The sequence below is a fragment of the Eptesicus fuscus genome, chromosome 15 (assembly GCF_027574615.1).
Source record: "Eptesicus fuscus isolate TK198812 chromosome 15, DD_ASM_mEF_20220401, whole genome shotgun sequence".
NCBI lineage: Eukaryota > Metazoa > Chordata > Mammalia > Chiroptera > Vespertilionidae > Eptesicus > Eptesicus fuscus.
This window is the reverse complement of record NC_072487.1, coordinates 52,960,212-52,983,397: the sequence shown is the minus strand read 5'-3', so window position 1 is coordinate 52,983,397 and position 23,186 is coordinate 52,960,212. Positions and strand designations below refer to the sequence as shown.

General features: G+C 47.1%; 1 protein-coding gene across 1 annotated transcript in view; it reads left to right on the top strand.

Moving 5' to 3' along the window:
• GABBR2 (gamma-aminobutyric acid type B receptor subunit 2) overlaps positions 1 to 19,692 on the top strand; it is a 249,382-nt gene extending 229,690 nt beyond the window's left edge. The window contains exons 14-19 of the mRNA XM_054727422.1: positions 1,276 to 1,386; positions 7,404 to 7,628; positions 9,560 to 9,742; positions 13,301 to 13,430; positions 16,077 to 16,194; positions 18,827 to 19,692. Coding sequence (XP_054583397.1) covers positions 1,276 to 1,386; positions 7,404 to 7,628; positions 9,560 to 9,742; positions 13,301 to 13,430; positions 16,077 to 16,194; positions 18,827 to 18,992 — 933 coding nt within the window. The 3' untranslated portion in view covers positions 18,993 to 19,692. The remainder of the gene's footprint in view (positions 1 to 1,275; positions 1,387 to 7,403; positions 7,629 to 9,559; positions 9,743 to 13,300; positions 13,431 to 16,076; positions 16,195 to 18,826) is intronic.
• Positions 19,693 to 23,186: the final 3,494 nt, after the last annotated feature.

Genomic DNA, 23,186 nt, shown 5'->3' with positions numbered 1-23,186 from the left:
CAGACAAACCCAAATTGAGGTACATTCTACAAAATAACTAAACTGGAAACTTCAGAAATATCAGTGACATGAAAATCCAAAGTAGGCTCAGAAACTGTTTGAGATTAAAGGTATGACAAGTAAATGCAATACATGGTCCCGGATTGGATCCTGCTTTGGAAAAACCACAATTGCCTTAAAGGACATTATTGGCCAATTGGTGAAATTTGAAAATGAATGGTATATTAGATAATATACTGTATTAATGTTAAATTTCCTGAATTTGGTTAAGTGTGTGTGTTTATGTAAGAGAATCTCCTTGTCCTAAGGAAACACATGCTAGATATTTAGGGGTGAAGGTTCAGGATATCTGCAACTTACTCTCAATGATTCAGGAAAAGTACAGGATGGGGCAAAAGTATGTTTACAGTTGTATGTAAAACAGAGTTTATTCTTGTATTATTATTTATTAATTATTGTATTAGTTTTCATATGAACAACTGTAAGCCTACTTTTTCCCCACCCTATATATATGTACAGTATAAATTTTTTCTTTCCCTGGATGTCTTTTTCTCCTCTTGCCACCTCCTGCCTGATTCTCTCCCAGAGGTTCCCAGTTCTAATTCCTGAGGTTGGGTAGGATCCTCTCTACCATCCCTCTTGGGCAGAGCACTCTGCTCTAGGAAACCTCATAGATCTCTGATCAGCCTCTGGATTGGCTGCCTAGGGTCAGGTGCCCAACCCTTGTCCAATCAGCTCTGGCCCCAATGGGTAATGCAGCCACCAGAGCTCCCTTAATGGGGTGGTGGGCAAGGGGGTCTCTTTAGAAGGGCTTGGCAGGCCCCATGATTGGCCCAGCCAGTAGATCTGTATCTGCAGCTCCCCAAGTTCATTCTAGAGATACCTAAAGGCCTCCTGACCTAATTTCATGCCTCAATCTCACCCTCTTTCAACAAATGTTATAGATGCTTGCTCTGGACCAAGTCTTGTGCTAGATTCTAGGGGCACAGAAGTGACTCAGTCCCTACCCTCAGGAGCTCTGACTCAAATTGAAAGGACATAAAAAACATATATAACTTTAGTGCAGGCTGAATCACAACCAACCAACAGAAGGCAGTCAACCTCGCTGAGGCACGCCCCCATAGGAACACAGGTGGAAAAGAGGCGGGTCCAAAAATCCTCCTGATGGTGGCACTAGCTGTGGCTTATGGGAGGGAAAAGCGCGGTCAGGTAGGGACCCAGTTGTTGGAAGGGTGCCCAGTGCCATCCCTGAGTTTCTGTTTTTTCTTTGCACAGCCGGACCCAGCAGGACGAGACATCTCCATCCGCCCTCTCCTGGAGCACTGTGAGAACACCCACATGACCATCTGGCTTGGCATCGTCTATGCCTACAAGGGGCTTCTCATGGTAGGTGCAGAGCAGGAGGCGGCGCAGGGAAATGCTTCCCTGTCACACTCTGTCTCCTAGGGGCCTCCATCAACATAAAAATAAGAACCCCCAGGACTAAGCACTTGCTTTATGCCAGGCCCAGTACCTGCCACAAGTTATTGCAATTTCCATAACAACCCTGTGAGTTAGTATAAATAATGTATTTGTTAGTACTTCACTGAGGAAAACGCTGAGGCTGTTTGCCCAAGGTCACTCAGCTAGTAAGTGGCAGAGTCCAACAAAACTTGGGAGCATAGCTCTGTGCAGCTGCCACTGTACCGCTCCTGGAGGGCAGTCTGTTGACATCTAGCGCATGTTCACATCTGAATTTCACTGGATCCTCTAAATCTATGGGAGGTTACTGGACCCATCCAGTTTTATAGATGATGAAAGTAAGGATCAGAGAGTTAAGGGATTTGCCACAGGCCAGCTGGTAACTTTCAGCCCCAGAACCTAGCACTCTTTCCACTCTACTCATCTGTTAATATCAAAGATCACATGCCAAGCCCACCCCACACAATTTGGAATGTCGAAGTGAGGAAGGACTTAAAGGTGAGCCCCACCTTATCTTATCCCAGATTTATCCTTGAATCTTCTCTCCACATGCTGTGAAAACTGTGCCTCCACTTAAAACCCCTCCAGTGACAGGAAGCTACTGCTACACCCTCCTCAGATCTTCTCTCAGGAAAGTTAAGCCACCATCTGCTACTGTGTGGCCTCCAGTTAGAAGTGGAAAGTGAAGCCCCCTCGAAAAGTCATAAATAAACTGGGATTCCTTACGCTGGTCAAATGCTTCCACACCTGCTGCTGCTTCTGAAACTGTTAGTGGTCAATCCTGGGTCCTTCAAGGGGCCACACCAGAAGAGCAGGTGTTAGGGGACCCTAGGCAAAGATTTCCCTCACTTCACACTAGTTGAGACCCTCTTGTGTTTCCATAGAGGTCCTTTGAGAACTCCTGGGCTGCCATCCGAATCCCATGAGGTAATGACCTGGAAGTGCCCACAGGAGGTGCCCAGAATGTAAATGAGTCATTAAAAGACCGGCCTAAGGTCCTAGGCTTGGGAAGGGACATACTCTGGGATCATGGGCACCAGGGCTGTCAGAGACAGGGCACGAACCCGAGGGCAGAACCATCATCAGTGGGCAAAGCAGCCCCCTGGTCCACATAAGGACGGATTTCGTATGACGGAGCGGTGTTCACAGATGTGATGGCGCCCCTGGGAAGGGATGAGCTCCCTGTTACAGGAAATGTGCAACATCCATGACTCGAGTTGCCCCAGCCCTTGTTGAATAAAGAGAGTGAAACTGGACTCTTCCAGGATCCCTTCAACCTCCATGTTCTTGACCCTGACTCTGTAAAATTAGATTATGTGAATCAGATCGACTCTAAACTGCATTTATCTATACTGTTTTGGCCATTCATTATCTTCCCCACCTACTTCCAAAGTGGTTGGAGATGACTGTATCTCTTCCAGTAAAGCTAATACCAATCAGATCATGTCAATAAAACTGTATTTGACAGCACAAATCCTTTAGTTTCCAGTGTATGCAAAGAACTGTGCACAGCCCTCCTCACCCTTAGGGTTTATCACTGAAAGCCCCTCTCCTAGTCCCTCCTGCACTTGAAACTCAGAATCTCAAGGCTGGAAAGAGCATGCACAGCCCTGTAGTCCCACTCTGCTGTCAGATGTTTCAACATCCTCAAACTGCACAAACCACCATGAGCATTCCAACAAGTGTTCTTTCACTCACTGCTTCCACACCTCCAGTGATGGGGAGCTTACCCCCTTCAAAGCAGCCTGTACCATCCATTGATGGTGTCCTAGTTTCCTGTGGCTTCCATAACAAATTACCACAAACTGGTGACTTAAAACATCTCACAGTTCTGGGGAGAAACCAAGATGGCGGCATAAGTAAACACCTAAACTGTTGCCTTGCACAATTTCAAAACTACAACTAAAAGACAAAACGGACATCATCCAGAACCACAGGAAGGCTGGCTGAGTGGAGATTCTACAACTAGAAGGAAAGAGAAAAGCACACTAAGACTCACAAGAGCTGCAGAAGGCAGAGGTACCAAGGCGCGTGTTCGGAGAGGGCTGGCAACTGAGTACGCGGCTGGCTTTTTCAAGCCAGAGGGAGACACAAGCTCCCGACTGCTCTGAACTCCAGTTCCGGGCGAGACTCTGGGGACCCAGACTCATACGGGGAGAATCTGGACTGTCTGGCAGTGGGCGAAACTCGAGGGCGGCTTTCTCTCAGAGGTGCTTGCAGCGATTACCGTGGGACACTGAGACCCAGGGGCCTCTTAGGGCAGGGCTGACGGGAAGCCATTACTGTTTGCTCCGCCCTGAGACTCTGCCCATCCAAGCTGAGTGCAGAGGCTTTTGCATATGAATGGCCTGGTCTTTTGAATTCTAAACTTACCTAACAAACTGCAGCTGAGTCAGTGAGACCCAGAACATCCAAAAGAAGGCCCAAGGCCCCACAGCAGCTTGCATTGCTTCACAGCTGGGCCTCATCTGGGCACCTCCGAACCCCAAACAAAGAAGAGGAATCTGCAGATCTCTCAGTAGCTCCTGCTGGGTGGCCTCAGGCAGAGCTAAATTTGCACCTCCTTGGAGATCCAATAGCCAGTGTACCCAGGGGTCAGAGTGGGACCATCCAGATCACAACTCCTCAGATCCATAAGGGACACACTCAGGGGGCAGACTCAGTGAGCACCAAAGCCCCACTGAAGCAAGTCTTATCTCATAAGGGTGTCTCCAGCACAGAAGTTCTCCCAGCATAGACACAGCTGATCCTCACAGCCAATTGGCCTGGAGGTCAATTCCTCCCAGTGATACCAACAACAATCAAGGCTTAACTACAACAAGACTGTGCATGCAGCCCACAAAGGGGTGCACCAAGAGTGTCCACCTCAGGTAACTGGGAAGGCTGAGCCACTGGGCCCTATAGGACACCTAGCACACAAAGCCACTCTATCAACTCAGGGAAGCAGCCAAAATGTGGAGACAAAGAAACAGGTCACAAATGAAAGAAATGGAGGAAAGCAAACTACTGGATATAGAGTTCAAAACCACGGTTATAAGGTTTTTCAAGAATTTTCTAGAAAAGGCCGATAAATTTAGTGAGACCCTCGAAGATATGAAAAAGGACCAACTAGAAATTAAGCATACACTGACTGAAATAAAAAGTAATATACAGAGATCCAACAGCAGACTAGAGGATCGCAAGAATCAAGTCAAAGATTTGAAATACAAAGAAGCAGAAAACACCCAACTGGAAAAGCAAAAAGAAAAAAGAATCCAAAAATATGAAGATAGTGTAAGGAGCCTCTAGGACTTCAAGTGTACCAACATCTGAATTATGGGGGTGCCAGAAGAAGAGAGAGAGCAAGATACTGAAACCCTATTTGAAGAAATAATGACAGAAAACTTCCCCCACCTGGTGAAAGAAATAGACTTACAAGTCCAGGAAGCGCACAGAACCCCAAACAAAAGGAATCCAAAGAAGACCACACCAAGACACATCATAATTAAAATGCCAAGAGCAAAAGACAAAGAGAGAATCTTAAAAGCAGCAAGAGAAAAACAGTTACCTACAAGGGAGTACCCATATGATTGTCAGCAGATTTCTCAACAGAAACTATGCAGGCCAGAAGGGAGTGGCAAGAAATATTCAAAGTGATGAATAGCAAGAACCTACAACCAATATTACTCTACCCAGCAAAGTTATAATTCAGAATTGAAGGTCAGATAAAGAGCTTCACAGATAAGAAAAAGCTAAAGGAGTTCATCACCACCAAACCAGTGTTATCTGAAATGCTGAAAGGTATTTTTGAAGAAGAGGAAGAAGAAGAAAAAGGTAAAGATAAAAATTATGAACAACAAATACATATCTATCAACAAGTGAATCTAAAAATCAAGTGAATAAAAAATCTGATGAACAGAATAAACTGGTGAATATAATAGAATCAGGGGCATAGAAAGGGAGTGGACTGACAATTCTCCGGGGGAAAGGGGTGTGGGGGTGTGGGAAGAGACTGGACAAAAATTTTACACCTATGGATGAGGACAGTGGGGGGAGGTAAGGGCAGAGGGTGGGGTGGGAACCGGGTGAAGGGGAGCTATGGGAGGAAAAAAGAGGAACAATTGTAATAATCTGAACAATAAAGATTTATTAAAAATAATAATAATAATATTAATAAAAAAACATCTCACAGTTCTGGAGGTCAGAAGTCTGAAATCAAAACAGGTCAGACCCCCTGTCAGAGAGCAGGGGTCCTAGCACCCATCCAGCCCTGACACTCACTACTGTGGGACCTGGGCAGGTCACTTCGCCTTGCCCAGCCTCTTCCCCTGTGCGATGTGGACAGCCATGCCCAGTGCTCTTGTGGGATTGCAGGGGCCGACTTTGAGGGAACCAGCACAGGGCAGACTTTCTCAGCTGCGGGTTCTTTCCCTCATCCCATGTCTGGCTCCCCATTTTAAAAGGAATTTTTAAAAAATAAATCAGCCTGTGAGATAACACACTAAGAAAAGGAGAGGAAAATAACCATGACTGTATAACATAATACCAATTACAAAATGCAATTTACATTCTATATAGGGCATTTCCATTTATAATATGCTTTCACATCCACCCTCTCGTTGCATCTGGAAAGAAACCCTGTAAGAGAGGTATTTTTATTCCCATTCCACAGATACTGAAGCTAAGGCCCTGAGAGATGAAGTGACATGCCCAGAGTCACACAGCCAGTGGACAGCAGAGCAGATTCCACATCCTCCGGCCTTGTGCCAGCCACCCTTCTGCCACACAGCATTGTGGTGCCAAAGTAAACCCAACCTCAAAACATAGTCCCTCACTGCGCTGTTAAGTAGCTCATGCAGATGGCCCATGCCCCAGCTGCAGTGAGGAGATCACAGCGAAGAGGGCCTTTGTGGGAAGGCCTCCTAGAGCTGCTGCACTGCAGCAGAAGCCCCTGCACAGTCATCAGCCTTGGTCAGCGCTCCCTCCCGCCCACACACTTTCCTGCCCTGCATTTTATCTGCACTTCCTTCTGCAGCCTGCCCTGCCCTTAGACCACCTGTGAAAATAAACCCTCAACACACTGCTTCAGATTACATTGGAGTTCTACCCTGCTCAGTTCTGTTGGGAGATACTGGTTAAGAGTAGAGCTGCAAGGGACCAAAAAACCAGAATAATAGTGGTTAAAGAGACAGTTAATTTCCCTCTCAAGTAAGCAGTCTAGGAGAGGTGTGGGGGCTCCCGCACCTGAGCTCCTTGCATCTGTGGGCCCCATCTTCATCATGCTGCTTCCACGTTGTAGTCTAAGATGACTTAGTGGTCTGAACTCCACCTATTCTACTCCATCTATTAAGAAGGAGGAAAAGAACACCTTTCTCTTTAAAGACACTTTCCAGAACTTGTACGTACTTGTGCAAACTACATGGCATTGTCCAGAACCTAGTCATGTATAGACTAGGAAAGACAGTGTCTATTCTGCATAGCTATGTGCATTATAGGGTAACAGAAGTCCCAGACACAGGGACTCCTGCTGGTATAATGGGAAAAAGACTAGACTAAGCTTCTAGAGACTCAGTCCACTTTTGCCACCATATTGCTCTGTGGCCTGGGATAAGCCCCTTCCTCTCCCTGGGCCTCAGTGTTCTCTACAGAATGAGGGGAGATGGTGAAGATCATGTCTGAAGGTCCTTCCGCTATGGCTCCTGTGGGTCTGTGCATGAACCAGGGGTGGGGGCGAAGGAGAACCAGACAGCTGTAACACTCCCAATCGGCACCCCCAGACTCAACCCAGGGCCATGAGTGGAGACAGGCGGTGACCTCCAGAAGACCTGGCTGATAGCTAAGCCCCAGCCTCCCTCCCTCAGCCCCCACTTCCCAAGTAGCCCTCTGTTCAGTTGCTCCTCAAAGAGGGGAGCGTGTGCTGCCACTTGGTAATGACCATCTTTCCTTTCTGTTCACCGTTTCAGTTGTTCGGTTGTTTCTTAGCTTGGGAGACCCGCAATGTCAGCATCCCTGCGCTCAATGACAGCAAGTACATCGGGATGAGCGTCTACAACGTGGGGATCATGTGCATCATCGGGGCCGCTGTCTCCTTCCTGACCCGGGACCAGCCCAACGTGCAGTTCTGCATTGTGGCCCTGGTCATCATTTTCTGCAGCACAATCACCCTCTGCCTGGTGTTTGTGCCCAAGGTACGGGGCAGGGCCGACAGCCCGCCCTCACCACCCTGGCCTCTGGCCTCTGGCCTCTGGCCTCCAACTCTGTCACAAGGGGATTGCTGAGTTTCCTCCACTTCCTACGTTGTACACATTATTTTCTTATGAGGAACACAATTCACATCGCAGAAAGTTTGGAAAATGCAGAAGAGTAAAAGCCAGATTTTTCAGAAACCTCACAGAGTCCTACCACCCAGGAAAAAAAAGTTTGTTTTGTTTTTTTACTGTTAATATTTTTATGTGTTTCTTCCAGTGTTTTTAATAGTTAGGCAGTGGTGCTTTTTCAGATATAGCTGTAATTCTAGCACATATATTGCTTTGCAGTTTGCCTTTTTCACTTAATTTTTTGTGTTTTGTATTTCCCCATGTTTATGACATCACTGAGGGAACGTTCCATGTTTATTTGTCCACTTGGTCCCTTATTGGTGCTCATTACAGTTGTTTCCAGACTTTATATGTTATAAACGACTTTTCCACATAACACATGTTCCTTATTTCCCATTATTCCCTTAATATAGAGTGGCAGAAGTAGTATTAGTGGGCCACAAAGAATAACCATTCCTAACAGCCATGTTTACATGTTTCCTTCATCTGAAAAGCTGACCTGCAGGCCCGCCCTGAGAGGTGTTTTTCCTGCATTACCCGGCCCAGCAGCGGGCAGGTGACCCAGAGGCCTGCCCTCCTAGGAGCCCCTGCAGTAGCAGGTCTGCACAGAGGGAAGCCTGACCTCCGTGGGTCTTGGGAAACAGAGAGAGTGGGGAAGGAGTTGTTGGCCCAAGCAGCAGAGTGTCTGCCTAGGAGAAGGATGAGGGAGAGATCACTCAGGGCCCCCTCCCCTAGAGGCTGCCCATGGCACCTGCATCCTCCTGGGTGCCCAGTCAGTCCCCAAGCAGTGTCAGCTCTGCCCTACGTGCCTCTGGCGAATACTCCTCCCTTCTCTAGTTGCCGACACCTGCCCAGGCTCCAGCTTCCTACACTCCGCCGTTCTCTCCATCCTACAAAAGATGCCAGATGGTTCTGAGCCCGGCTCTGGTCGTGTCACTGCTCTGTCACCTAATAGGTCCTCACTGCCCTCCTGTCTCCAGGATCAAGTTTCTGACACTGGGCTGCCTTTCAGGACCCTTCAGTCTCCCCAGGAATCCCTGTCCACCGTCCAAACTGCCCTTCTCCAGAAGCGCCCTGAGCCCCAGTCTCTTTGTGCTGGCATATGCTGTTTCTTCCCCCTGGGATTCCCGTATCCTCCCCATCCTTCCCAACCTTCCTCAGAGCTCAGCCCCTCGCCCCTGGCCCATGAGGGAGGTCCTGGTGGTCAGGGGTCGTGGCTCGCTCAGCCTCTGCTCTCCAGTCCTGAGTCCAGAGCCTGCCTCAAACCAGAGATGTTTCTCAACTAAATAAGTAAGATCAGGGTCAAGTGGCAACCTTTTCTCTTATATAAAAATGTCTTTGTCAGCGACCAAGCTAGTCACTAGTCTTCCCCCAACACTCACCAGTGGTTCTAACAAGAAGCCTGCACTTTCCTCCATCCCACCATCTTTACAACTGTCACCTGCATGTCTATTCTCCACATGGCGCAAGGCCCAAGGCACAGTGAGGCTCAGCTGAGCCAGGCCTAAGGGGCCCTAGTGGGCTCTGCAGGATAGTTGGGACGCAGGTGGAATCAGGGTCTGAAGACCAGACTTCTACTGACAAGGAAGGTCACTGAGACTCAGCAAGGGGAAGGGGGCTGCCCAGGTCATGCACAAGTGAATGGCAGAGAGAGACAGTCCTGAGCCCAGGGCTCTGGACTCCCAGCGTGTTCTTCCTATGGCCGCCCGCTGCCTCCAGTGCAGGACCTTCGGGAAGGCTGGATGGAGGAAGGGAGGGAGGACCCCAGGGTTCTCTTTTCAAACCCGCCTGTGTTCTTTCAGCTTATCACTCTGAGAACAAATCCAGATGCAGCAACTCAGAACAGACGCTTCCAATTCACTCAGAATCAGAAGAAAGAAGATTCTAAAACATCCACCTCTGTCACCAGCGTGAACCAAGCAAGCACATCCCGCCTCGAGGGCCTGCAGTCCGAAAACCATCGCCTGCGAATGAAGATCACAGAGGTACCTCCCACAGCACTGCCAGTCAGGGCCCCGTCCTCCCACTGGCGTCCCTGTGCCCCGATGCAGGGAACTGTGAGAGCGGCTGTTCCCACCATGTCTCCTCTAGGACATCCCTGCATCACAGCTGTGCAGTCCCATCTGCTGCCGTGATGGCTGCAAGCACCAAGGAGAACGTGAGCTAGACAGGCTATTAGTCAGATCTGGCAGGAGTTTATTGCCCAGCTGGCCCAGGCCCCTGGGGTCCAGCAATGCCCTAATTCAATACATCCCCAGAAAGAAAGTTGTTCTTAGAGATTTGTGAACTTCCAGATTGGAGCAGTGAGTTGGAAAAACTCAGTTGTACACCTCCTGTGTGTCTCCTTTACTGCTCACACGAACACTTCACTTCTGACACTTCTGGTCACCAAATGTGTGGGGGCTTTTCCCCCACCATGCAATTCTCTGCAACACCTGCTGGGTAACCTACGATTTAGCTCAGTTCTAACACTATCTGGAGACAGTGTCAGATCCCACAGGTTAAAGGTCCCACAACACTGCTCCCACCCCATTTCAGACGCCAATCACAAGTATAGGTCCCCAGGTTACCCTCAACTTCTGTCCAATTTAGCTACAAGTTGGAGGGTCCTATTATCCCCTCTTCAGGTTCAAATAATTTCCTAGAGCAGCTCACAGAACTCAGGGAAACACTTATGTTGACCAGTTTACTAAGGGGTATGATAAAGGATTCAGAAGAACAGCCAGATGAAGGAATACATAAGGCAAGGTCTGGGAGGGTCCCAAGCACAGGAGCTTCTCCCACATGGAGTTGGGGCGCGTCATCTTCCGGTGTGGACTTGTTTGCCCGCCTGGAAGCTCTCCGAGCCCTGTACTTCTGGGGTAATTATGGAGGCTTCCTCACCTTGTCGGGAGAATTGGGCGGGGCTAACAATTCCAAGCTTCTAATCATGGATTGGTCTTGCCAGTGACCAGCCCTCATCCAGGGGCCCACCCAGAGTTGCCTCATTAGAACACAAACACACTTCTCACACGGGGAATTATAAGGGCTTCAGGAGTCCTGTATCAGGAACCCAGGCAGCAGAGGACAAAATATGTCGTCTGTTATTTCACAAGTAGCTTCCTAACTGTGTGCACCCCGCTCAACTGTTCACTCTCCACACCCACCTGTAATCACATCTACATGAGGGACCACAAGAGAGAAGGAAGTAAAGAGAAATTTCCAGGAGAGTTTGCTGCAGCAGACCTCACCTTTGTCCTGAAGGTCCTTAACTGGTTCTTGAATATTTCAGAGGCCATAACCAGATTCCTTTGTGCCCAAGCCAAACCTCAAATGCTGGACTTTGTATACGAAGGAGGAGAAACCAAATTACCTTCTTCTGTCCACCCCTCCCTTTGGATCAAGGGTTGTGACTGGGCCCATGGTGCTTGGACCAGGTGTTTAATAGAGGAATTTTGATTCAATGGGACAGGAGAGGAATAAAGGAGATGTCTTGGTTAGGCTACTGGCTAAGTTACTATAACAAAGAGGCCCCAAAATAAAGTGGCCCAAAGAAAATTTTCTCTTACCTAATGGTGCTAAAGAGAGAGGTCCAGATTGGCAGGCAGCTCTGCTCCCCAAGGTCATTGCCAAATGAGACCCCTTAATTCCTGTCTGCCACTCCCCAAGGCCACAGCAGTACCGTTAAAGCCAGGTGGAAGGCACGTCCTGTTCTCAGGCTCAGGAGGGAAAGAGAAAGGAAGTCCATGCAGGGGAATGCCTCTTAAACAAGTGATTCAAAATTGTACACATTTTAGGTTTGCTCCTGTTACATTGACAGGAACTTTCACACTATACTTAGCCAGAGGGAGTCTGGGAAATATAGTCTGTAGCTAAGAGTCCCAAGGAAGAAGTGAAACGTAGGATTGTCAGATTAGATACAGGATGCCCAGTTAAATTTTAATTCAGACACATTTAATTAAAAAGGAAATTATAGGGTGTTTTTAAGTCATCATCATGTCATATGGTATGATATGACAAGTAATATACAACAGATTGTAAAATAGAATGAATATTAATGCAATAATCTAAGTAGAAATAGGAGTGTGTTTAATAGTATATATACACATAGATGTACAAAGTGGGAATTTCAGATAATATTTGATTCTTTACACTTTCCTCTGCATTGTTTGAATTTCTTACGATGAACATGAATCATTTTTATAATGAGAATAAAATATCTTCATTTTGAAAAAGATTTTTAATTTAGACAAACAACCAGTCATAATTTTAGTATAAATATGTCCCACACAATATTTGGGATATACTTGCTTTTTAAAATGATTCCTTATTATCTGACACTCAAATGTGAGTATTCTGTATTTTCAGTTGCTAAGCTGGCAGTCCCTGCTGTGGGGGCTCACAGTCGTCTGCCACAAGGGCCTCTACACAGCGGTCTGGGCATCTAAAGCTGGCTTTCACCGTGGGGCCGCCCTCCACTAGCCATGGGAGCAGAGTAGGAAAGGTTTCTGTCCCTCGACTTCCACACTCTAGCAACAAAGAGTTTACTCACTTTAGGAAACCCAAAACCCGAGCCACAGTCAAATACCCCAAGGTGCTGGGTTGTTTTCCCTGGACTCAACTACAATCTGGTTTCCTGGTGCTTCCACCTTTGATCTTGGCCTTGCCATTTGAGTCACACAGAAAGAGGTATCTCTCGCCTTCTGCACATGAAAACTTAATAAATAATTTATGGCTGTGCTCTTGACCTCAGGACAGTACTTTACAGTTGATGTGGTCCCTCCCTTATATTGTAATAGGGTGCCCCTGCCCTCCCAACTACGGTCCACTCCCCAACACATTCCCCAGGGACTGAACTGCCCAGGGCTTGCATCTGATTCTTACATAAGCTTCGGGTGACTGGGATCCTTCTGCTTAACTCCCCTGAAGGCACCTCTACTGATCTGATTCTCCACAACAGTGTGAGGCTCAGAGCTGGCCAGATCTGCAGATCTGTTCCCCCACACCAAGGACTCTGCTAGTATCAATAATAATAATTACAGTAATGATCTTATAGTAGCAGATTACTCTTATATGTGGTAAGCACTGGACTAAATTATTGTATTATCTCATTTAATCTTCATAAGAACCCTGTAAAGTAGATACCATTATTACACCCATTCTACAGATGAAAGAACTGCAACTCAGTTCTCACCAGCCAGCACACAGCTAGTGAGGAACAGCTCTGGGCCTGCCTCTAGGCTTGCCCAGCTTCAGAGCCTGCACTGGGATGCTCTCGCCTCCTCCCTGGGCTGCTCCATGAGGCACAAGGCTGCACCGGACACATCATTGCAAAGCCCAGGCCCCTCTCATCACAGCTCCTCCTGGGACAAGAGCTGGCAGGGCCGTCTGCATCTCTTCCCCAACATGCACCCGCCCCTCTGGCTCTCAGTGCCTCCCAAAACCAGCCCGAGGCCCAGCCCTGTGACCCTGTGAGCCGCTTCTTGGCTCTGGAGGCCTGGCTGCCAGGGCTGGGGCAGGGACTGGGCTGGAGCTCTGACTCAGCTGGAGCCTTTGTCTTCTAGCTTGATAAAGACTTGGAAGAGGTCACCATGCAACTGCAGGACACGCCAGAAAAGACCACCTACATTAAACAGAACCATTACCAAGAGCTCAACGACATCCTCAACCTGGGGAACTTCACCGAGAGCACAGGTAAGAGGAGGTGGAGTCCCTGGAACGTGGGGGCCTGGGTATCAAGGTACCAGCCATCAACCTTCCGTTTTACAGATGAAGAAACCGAGGTCAGGGAGGGGCGGGCTGGTCTGAAGTCACACAGGCAGAGCTGGAGCACCTGAAGCCCATATCTCTGGCCACAGTTCAGTGTCCATCTAGAGCCCCACTCTGCTGGAGCTGGGGCTGGTGCTTCTCAGACCCTGGGGCTGCAGCTGCTCCTGTACACATGGCCAGCATTCCCAGTGTCCTGATGGAGGCACATTGTTCTTAGCAAATAGATCACATGTACTCCTCCCAACAACCTGTCTTAGTTTCCAATGCGCCACATCAATGTACAGGAAAGGAATCGTCAGTAGGATAGGACATGACCCTCTCTCGCCCCAACCACCTGGGAAATGAAAGCTGAAGTAACACAAGCCATTTTGGTTTCAGCAAAATTTTAGATTCCAATGTAGGTAAGAATGTATGGAACTAAGAATTCTCCTGCAACGTTTTGGAAGCCAGTCTGGCACTCTCCAACTGTTAGATGTGAAATCTCTCAACCTAGCAATTCCACTAGCGGGAGCCCCGTCCTTGGAAATACTCCCATGTAGGCAAAGATATAGACATACACTGTTCATCACGTTATTTTTAGGGGACAAAAACTGGAATTAACACAAATGGTCATTATTTGGGGTAGTTTCGTTAATTATGATACAACCAAACAAGGTGCATAATACAGCTATTAAAAAGTGAGGTGGGCTCTAACCGGTTTGGCTCAGTGGATGGAGCCTTGGCCTGCAGACTGAAGGGTCCCAGGTTCGATTCTGGTCAAGGGCATGTACCTTAGTTGCGGGCACATACCCAGTAGGGTGTATGCAGGAGGCAGCTGATCGATGTTTCTCTCTCATCAATGTTTCTAACTCTCTATCCCTCTCCCTTCCTCTCTGTAAAAATCAATAAAATAAAAAAAAAAATAATAATAAATTAAAAAAAAAAAGTGAGGTGGGCCCTGGCTGGTATGCTCAGTGGTTAGAGCATAGGCCTGGGCACTGAAGAGTTACAGGTTTGATTTTCAGCCAAGGGCATGTGCTTGATTGAAGGTTCGATCCCTGGCCCCAGTCAGAGTACATGCAGGAGGCAACCTATCAATGTATCTCTCTCACATCGATGTCTCTCTCTCCCATGCTTCCCCTCCCTTCCACTCTGTCTAAAAAAAAAAAAAAAAAAAAATCCTCAGGTGAGGATTAACCAAAAAAAAGTGATCTATTTGTGCAGATATGGCAAGATTTCCAAGAGAAAAGCAAGATGAAGACTAGCATTATGATATATATAAATTGCATGTGTGTGTAAGTGCATTTTTAAAATTATTTGGAAGAACAGACACCAAATAGTTAACAGTATCCACCTGTGTGGAAGGATGGGTGAGAAGGGAATCTTTTACATTTCATTTTATATACTTCTCTATTGTTTGCGTTTTGTCATTAGCATATATTCATTTTTATTATAAAATTAATTTTTAAGTCAATGAAAAAATCTTGTTTCTTTTATTATTACATGAGTAATAAGTATTCTTATTATAAAATTAATATATAAAATTATGATTAATTTTATTATATATAATATAATTAACATATTATAAAAGCAGTATTATAAATTTATTGTATATTGATTGTTTAAAATGTTTAAATTGAGGTAACAAGGAAATTGAAAGAATAAAAATTATTTCTCGTAAAAGGTGGGCATTTCAAATTAGTAGGAGAATTAATTATTTAATAAATGTCATTGGGATAAAAATAATGTTAGATCCTTACACTTTACACAAAAATCCAAGTGGATAAAAGATTTAAATATAAAAGGTAAAACCATGAATATACTAAAAGAAAGTATAGAAGAATTTATTTTATAATCTCAGAGGAAGGAAAGACTTTTTAAGTTTGATGCAAAACACAGAAACCACAAAAGAAAAGGTTGACAAATTCAACTACAAAAGAAAAAAAAATTTTAATCCTCACCCAAGGATAAATTTTTATTGATTTGAGAGAGAAAAACATTGATGTGAAAGAGAAACATCGATGGGTTGTCTCCTATTCACGCCCTGACCGCACTCTGACCTCGAACCTGCAACGTACATATGTGTCCTGACCGGGAATCAAACCCACAACCTTTTGGAGTACGGAATGAAGTTCCAACTGCCTGAGCCACCCGGCCAGGGCCAAAAGAAAACTTTCTCACAGTGCAAAAGCCATCATAAGTAGTAAAATAATTAAACAACAAGTAAGCTAAAATATAACTCAGGTAACAAGCTTATTTCCTTATATATAAGGAGAAATTATATGTTGCCTACATTGGTTGACCTGATTTCACATCCCCACCCCCATTTTATTACTTTGTTCTTGGAGAAAAGGAGGGCAGGGGGCACACCATACACACCTCCAGCACGCCACTTCCATCCCTGGGTGGAGGCTTCTCCGCTCCCGGCCTTGGTCCCAGGAGAACTGCTGAAGAGACCATGGCTTGGAGAAGGCAGAGGGATGCTGGACTCTTTTGCATCCTCTCTCCTGGGGCAGCATCCTACAAATACTGCGTTGTCAATTTTTAAAAATCAAGTTAATATCGCGTGTTGTGACGTTGTTTTGCATTCAGATGGAGGAAAGGCCATTTTAAAAAATCACCTCGATCAAAATCCCCAGCTGCAATGGAACACAACAGAGCCGTCGAGAACATGCAAAGATCCTATAGAAGATATAAACTCCCCAGAACAGTAAGTACCTTCTCCTTGAGAATTGCTGCCAGAGTACGTGACACCTGCAGAACAGTTTACAGTTTACCATGCCCCATGTCTTCATGCCCATTATTTCATTTGAACTCCACAGCAATCCCATGGTGCAGGTCAGATGACAATGCTCATTGTACAGATGAGAAAACTAATATTCAAAAAAGGAGGTGACTCGTCAAAGCTCATCCAGTTGCTATGTGCAGGAGATGGGATTTGAACTTGGGTCTGTCTAATATCAAATCGCATGTTCTCCACTGTAGCACATCGGCTTTATTATGTATAAAACTTAATCTTGCTAAATGCATTTATTTAACAATGATTTACTGAGACCTACTATGTGTCAAACACAGCAGTAAAGAAAACACAAAAACCCCTCCCTTCATGGAGCTACCAATCTATTTTTAAGACAGTTACTTAATTAAAAAAGCAAAACTTAGTATGTTAAATGGTGGGTGCTTGGAGAAAAATAAAGCAGGGAAGGGGGTTAGAAGTATAGTTTTAAATAGGGTGGTCAGAGAAAACTCAATGAGAAGGAAACTTCTAAGCAAAGACCTGGACATCTCAGTTCGCTTTGTTCCCACTGGTAGTTTTTTTCATTCTTCCCAGCTCACAACAGATTGGAAGCAGAGATTAGAAATGTCAACCCTGTAAGTTGGCTCCTGGGACGTGACAAGCAGTGAGAACCAGCAAAAACAGCTGAATCACCAACTGCCTTGCCATTTGGGGCCATTCAGTGTTAGAGCTAATAGCCTCTCCACCCAATTAGCTCCAAGGCTCACTGGCTTACAGTCAGAACAATTAGTGATGGTTACATGGCATGCGTCAGCGATTTACCTACACTAGAATGTCAGCACCATGACAGTAAGATATGGGTCCTTCATATGTCCCTTGGACTGAACACAGGTTCAAGTGCCGAGTAGGTTCTTGGTGAGTGTCTGTTGAATGAATGAAAATGTAAACAGGATCCCACCAGACAGCAGAATTCTGTGGCTCTGACAACCAGACAGATGCCCACCTTGCCCAGGTAGATGGCACCCTTCCCAGGTCAGAGTTTATTCTTCAGCTCCCTTGTTCTGGACTCATTTCCAACACCATCTTGCCTTAAGGAATTGATCATAGTTGATGTTACAAAGGTTCAACTTTAATTTCAAAATGAGATCTCCAACACCCTTATCTCGTGAACATCTGCAAAGTATCTCTTGGGAGAAGCCCTTTTGGCCAACAGGTCCTTATAAGGAGTGGGGGCAGCCCGCCCTGCATCTGTCCCCATCCATCTCAGATCCCGACCAATGCCCTACCTACGGTCCAGAGCACAACCTGTTGCATTGAGGCAGCCGCTGTGATTGGCCTCCTCCACAAAACTCTGTGGTTTCACAGAAGCAGAAGTCCCACCTTGTTAGTTTCTGCTTTGTTTCTGTGAGCAAGTTACATAAACTCATCTTTATAACGGGAATACTGCTTTTGCCTTCTGGGTTTTTGTGGAGATCTGGAGTTTCGTCCCACCTGCATGGCCAGGCAATGGGGACACAGCAGGCCTAAGAATACAGGGAATGCAGCTTCCCAGCTGCCGTGGAGAAGTGCACAAAGCACAGCTGAGCAAAGCAGGGGCAGTGGCCTGCGCACATTCCCCCAAAGCAGCTTTTCCAACAACTAAGGTGACTTCCTGACCTGCCAGTCATGCGAAGACTGATGAGCATGGAGGTGAGCATGGAGCTGTGGCAGTTAGAAAGGAGTTGGAAGGCAGTTCCGTTTCCAGTCTGCTCCTCCATCAGTCAAGCAAACCCTCCCCCAGCTCCGGCTCTGGTATTTCTGGCTGCATTTCAGAAGTTTCTGAGGGCTCAGAGGAGGAATGGGCTCATCTTCTGGGGGAATTAGCACAAAGGTGACATTTGAACTGGATCTTGAAGGAAAAGAGCTCATCAGATGGGAAGTAGAACAAGGTTCCCCAGGCTGGGGAAACAGCCTATGCAAGGCATGGAGAGTGGCCATGAGCAGTGTTTTAGGAGAAACTAGCTGCCAGAGAGTAGAGTTTACAGAAAGAGGGGGTAGAAGATCCAACTGGAGAATCTGGCAAGAGACAGATCTTAGAGAGCCCTGAGTGTCCCATCTCTGTTGAAAAAATAATGCTAATCACCAAAGACCAGGAAGGAACCTTCTGGAATTGGCCCAGCAAGAAGGGCTGAGTTCCTGGACGAGGCAGGGAGGCAGAGCCAGTGGGGAAGGATGGGTCAGCTGAGAAGCCTTTCAGGGATGAAACCCAAAGCCACGTCCATGTGGAGGCCTGCAAGAGTAGACAATGAGAGCTGTCTGTGTTTGCAGAAAGCCCTGTTGAAAGGGCAAAGCCTTATTCTTAGGAATCACCCGAAGCTCAAGGAGCACCCTCCTTGCTTACTGTCTCCCTGGTTATTGCCAGGGCGGTACAGGTAGGCCTGCATTAAATACCTGCTAGACAGGTGAATGGTTAGATGATCTTGAATTCAGAGAATTCAGAGAAAACTGTGCTACTACCATCAGCCTCTTAGCCAAAGCAAGTCCAAGGACTTTCTGGTGAGTAGCCAGATAGCCTCCCTTAATACTACTCCCTCTCTTTCTCTCTCTTACTCTCTCCCTGCCACAGCATCCAGCGCCGGCTGTCCCTCCAGCTCCCCATCCTCCACCACGCCTACCTCCCGTCCATTGGAGGTGTGGACGCCAGCTGTGTCAGCCCCTGCGTCAGCCCCACCGCCAGCCCCCGCCACAGACATGTGCCACCCTCCTTCCGAGTTATGGTCTCGGGCCTGTGAGGGTGGTAGGCCTGGGGCTGGGCCTCCCCCATGACAGAACCACACAGAGCAGAGGCGTCTGCTACAGGAACACTGTCGGATCTGGCTGCGGAGAAGCTGGGCGCCATGCTGGCCTTGCGGGACTCTTGGATGGCAGTCAGGTGGACAGGATGGGGCGCACTTGGCACCTGACCTCGCGCCTTATTTGTGAAGTTTTTATTCTCTCACAAAGAAGAGGAATGGAAATGACTTCTTCCTTAATGTCTGCAAACAGGAGGAACTGAAATATTTGAGACTTTGAGAGAGAGAAACCTAGACAAGGAAAGAGTCACTAGAACTCCAGCTAGAAGTCGCTGCCCAGCCTTGGGAAGAGGAGGGGCTGCTGGAGAAACGGCCTTTGCCTCTGCACACCCATTGCTGGCTGCAGACCCCAGGCCAGCCCTTCTCCCCTCTGGGATCGGAGGTGGGAAGGGCAGTCAGGCCCCCAGCGGCCAGTCCAGCCAACCAGCCTTCCCGGAGCAGGGAGCCCGCAGGAAGGGCAGCCAGGCACAGCTCTGCAGCAGGCGGCCCAGGGCTGGGGTGCGGGAGCAGGCTGGCTCACATGCCTCCTGGTGGGACCTTACTCTCTGATAAATGCCACACATTAACACAATTAACACCCGTTCTGAACCGTGGGGATTTAGGGCACGTCACCGCAGACTCGCTCTGCAGCATTCACCGACAGTCGGTCATGCACCCACCTCATTGGCCATGTCCTTGTGTTTGTATCAGGTGTTCCTGGTAATAAGGGGGGCCACCTGAGCTAATCATGGGATGTCTACTCCCAGCATACACAAAACAGAAAGATTGTGCACTTTAACCTCTCTCATCAGGGCCCAAGGGCTTGCTGGGTTGTTGCTGTTACTGTTTTTCCCCACTGACTTTGTTTCTGACCAAAGTGAATCATGGGCATTCTTCTAGAAGACATCCCTGTACTCATAGGGGAAGGAGTTGCTAGCTGAGGGCTTCTCTCAGCTTCACAAGGCATCCTTCAGTCCAGGCAAGCTGGTGAGCTGTGCCCATGGGGGTCACAGGGGTGAGCAGTCAGCACATTGTCACTCTTTCCTTGTGGTTGAACCCCCAAAGAGGACCGCCTGAGAGTAAGACACACCTGGGTTCAAGTCTTTACTCCACTGCTGACTCCCTCCATGATCTTGGGCAGGCCACTAGTGTCTCTCTGAGCCTCAGTCTCCCCTCTCTAACAAGTTGGGGTTGAAATAATACCCATCCTGCCTATCTCACTTGATCTCATGCAGGAAAGCTTCATACCAAACAGTGAAGCAGCCTGATCCGTGAGGTATCAGGATGACCGTGACCTTCAGCCCTCACAACAGCCAGGGGAGTGGCCCAGAGAAGCTCCCAACACGGCCCTCTACCAGGATCAGCTGGCTGAAGAGAGGCTCCCTATGACTTTTGTGACCTTCCTAGACAGGTTCATTCTTTGCTGAAGAAAGGCCTGAATGACAACGTCCAGGACATCTGCACAACTGAGCAGTCGCTCACTCCCTAAAGAAACCTAATGGCAGCTTCCACAGGCAGGCAATAATCTCTTCCCAGACCACTGAAGTCAGGACTATGCTGCTGTCACCACCAGGCTTTGACAAAAGGGCCCACGGGAATCTTACCATCGCCAACATTTCAGAACACCCTCTTTCACGTAGTGTAGCTTTCCTCTCCCCTCCCCCAGAGAGGTTATGGAGGTACTGTAGCTTTTAGGGGAAAAAAATGTTAACACATCACAGGTCAAGTTGAAGTCATTGTCTGTTTAGGCACTAAAAACCGGTGTTGTCACTCACTGTGTATTACAGTATTTACTTGCTTTCTTGATTTCACCAAAATCAGATTTAATTTAAAGGGTCACATTAATTTTTCAAAGAGAAAGAGACAATTCATTGTACATAATGTATACACACAAAAAAATACCTGTAGAAATATTATTCCAGCATAGCAGGGAAAAAAAGAAACAAAAGTATTGGACAGTCGGAGGTGAGTGTGTGCGTCTGTACCCCATTGTGACTCCTGAACGTGCACAGTCTTCTAGGTTAACCCACAAAGTACATTCTCTGTCTTAATGATCCTGTAGGTTCACCCATTTTTTAAAAATTTCCCTGCAAATAACAAGACCCACAGAAGTGACTCTAGCTGTTTAACGGTCTGTTCTTTTATACGCAGCAAACACACCGCACATTTCCGAAAAGGCTTCATTCAGCCTGAGGTGTTTTCCAATGATGTTAGTGCACAAACGCTTTAAATTAGACTGGAACTGCCAGAATCAAATGTACATGAGGAATTTCTCGTCCCCCTATTGCATGGTATCAATTTTTAATAAATTGTTGCAAATTTGTTTTTATGAATAAAAGGGAAAAAACTGTCGTCCGTAATGCCTCCTCTCAAGCCCCAAATGCAGGTCATTTGAGGCCACATTCCTCTGCTCAGAAGCTCAAGGGGCGGTTCTGGGGTTGCCTGCTCAGCATTGTTCCTGCCTCCCGAAGCTGCCTCCCTGCCTTCTGCTGACAGCGCAGCCCTGTTACCATTTGGCACCGCTTCTGGCCACAGGTGATGAATCTAAAGTGGGAACCTGACCTGAGCTGGGCCAGGAAGTCCCTTCCCCAGGTCTCCTCCATGTAAAGCAATGTAGTCAGCCACAGAACAGAAAAATGAAGCCAATCAAGGACAGCTGTTCCTGAAGGCCAGCAGCACCCTGAGCCTTCCCTGCTGGGGGGTGCAGGCCTTCCTTGGAATCTCCGCTCCTCCAATAAATCACCCTTTTGGGCAGGGTTGGTTCAAGTTCAGGTCTTATTACTTGCAACCAAAAGGTTCCTGACTAATCCAGATACCTTACTGCCCCCGCCCCCCCAGCACTGACGCCCCCTCCAGACCATGACAGCCTGTGAGATTGGGCCCCTGCTCCTTTCCAGCCTCATTACCCGCCTCCTCTAATCGGACAATCGCATGCTTCTTAGGTAGGAAACTGTTAGGGAAAATGTCTTGACTCACCATGGGGACAGGGGAGAGAGATTCTGGAAACCAGGCTAAAGAGAGACAGGGCAACAGTTCCGTGAGAAAAGATTAGAAATGAAGGAGTGGAAGGAGAGAGAAAGGTGAGAGAGGAGGGAAGCCAAGTTCAAGTACCATGGCCAAGTGGCCAAAAGACCTTTAAGAACAGAGATGTCAAACATTTGATTTTAAGTCATTTGTGTTGCTGTGAGGTAAACCCTCTCCTTCATTCACTTCACCCCCTCCTGCAGAATGTCCCTAAAAACCTTCAGGAACCTTTACAAGCAAAAGTCTTGTGGATTTGGGTGGAAATGAAAGAAAGAGACAAATACTTTTTGGATTTAGGTGGAGGCCCAAGTGGGGATAGAAGAAAAACCACACGATGCAGAGGGAAAATACGCTCCCTGCACCAGCAGGAACGTGGAGCCGCAGGTGATCATGAGCACGTCAGCTCCCGGAAATTCACAGGAGCGTCCGAAAGGCACAGGAATGGGAAGTGTGGCTTATCCCCTCTAGATCTCACTGGGCATCATCACCCTTGCTGACATCTAGGTTATAGAAGTAACAGGAAACATGTTATCCTGGAGAGCCATGTATCTCAAAGATCCTAAATGCCAAGGTAGAAATCCTAGAAAGCAAGACCAGTAACACCATGCTCCCCTATCTCACAAAATAAATTCCATGCTCACAGCTCTGGAATGGAGTGAAATTGGAGAAGCTGCCCGCCTGCAGAGCTATTAGCTTGGCCGTCTTTGCTCTCAAGGTCATGGCTGCTCTCTTGCTCTGGTTCACCAGCCTGTTACTGGAGAGTCCTGGCACATGGGGAGTTAGGGTTCTGAGCCAAGAGGAAATACATTTGCTTTTTCTCCATCTGAATCCCAATGGAAAAGACCCAGGGCAGTGTGCCTCAAACTTGGAAATTGTAGAGACACCTTTTAAGACATGGTGTTGACTTCAATTGTTTTTATAAAGAAAATTACCTAAATATGTTCAAACTAGATATAAACACATGCTTAAATCCTTCATGTGAAAGCCAAATAAATTTATAAATTAAATGCAAACAAAATGACAAAACCAATAAAAAACAACATATTAACAACACTGACTTAATGGGACAAATGAGCTTTTGCTGAAAAATAAATTGCAGCTCGCTGTGCGAGCGTAGCACCAACTGCTCCC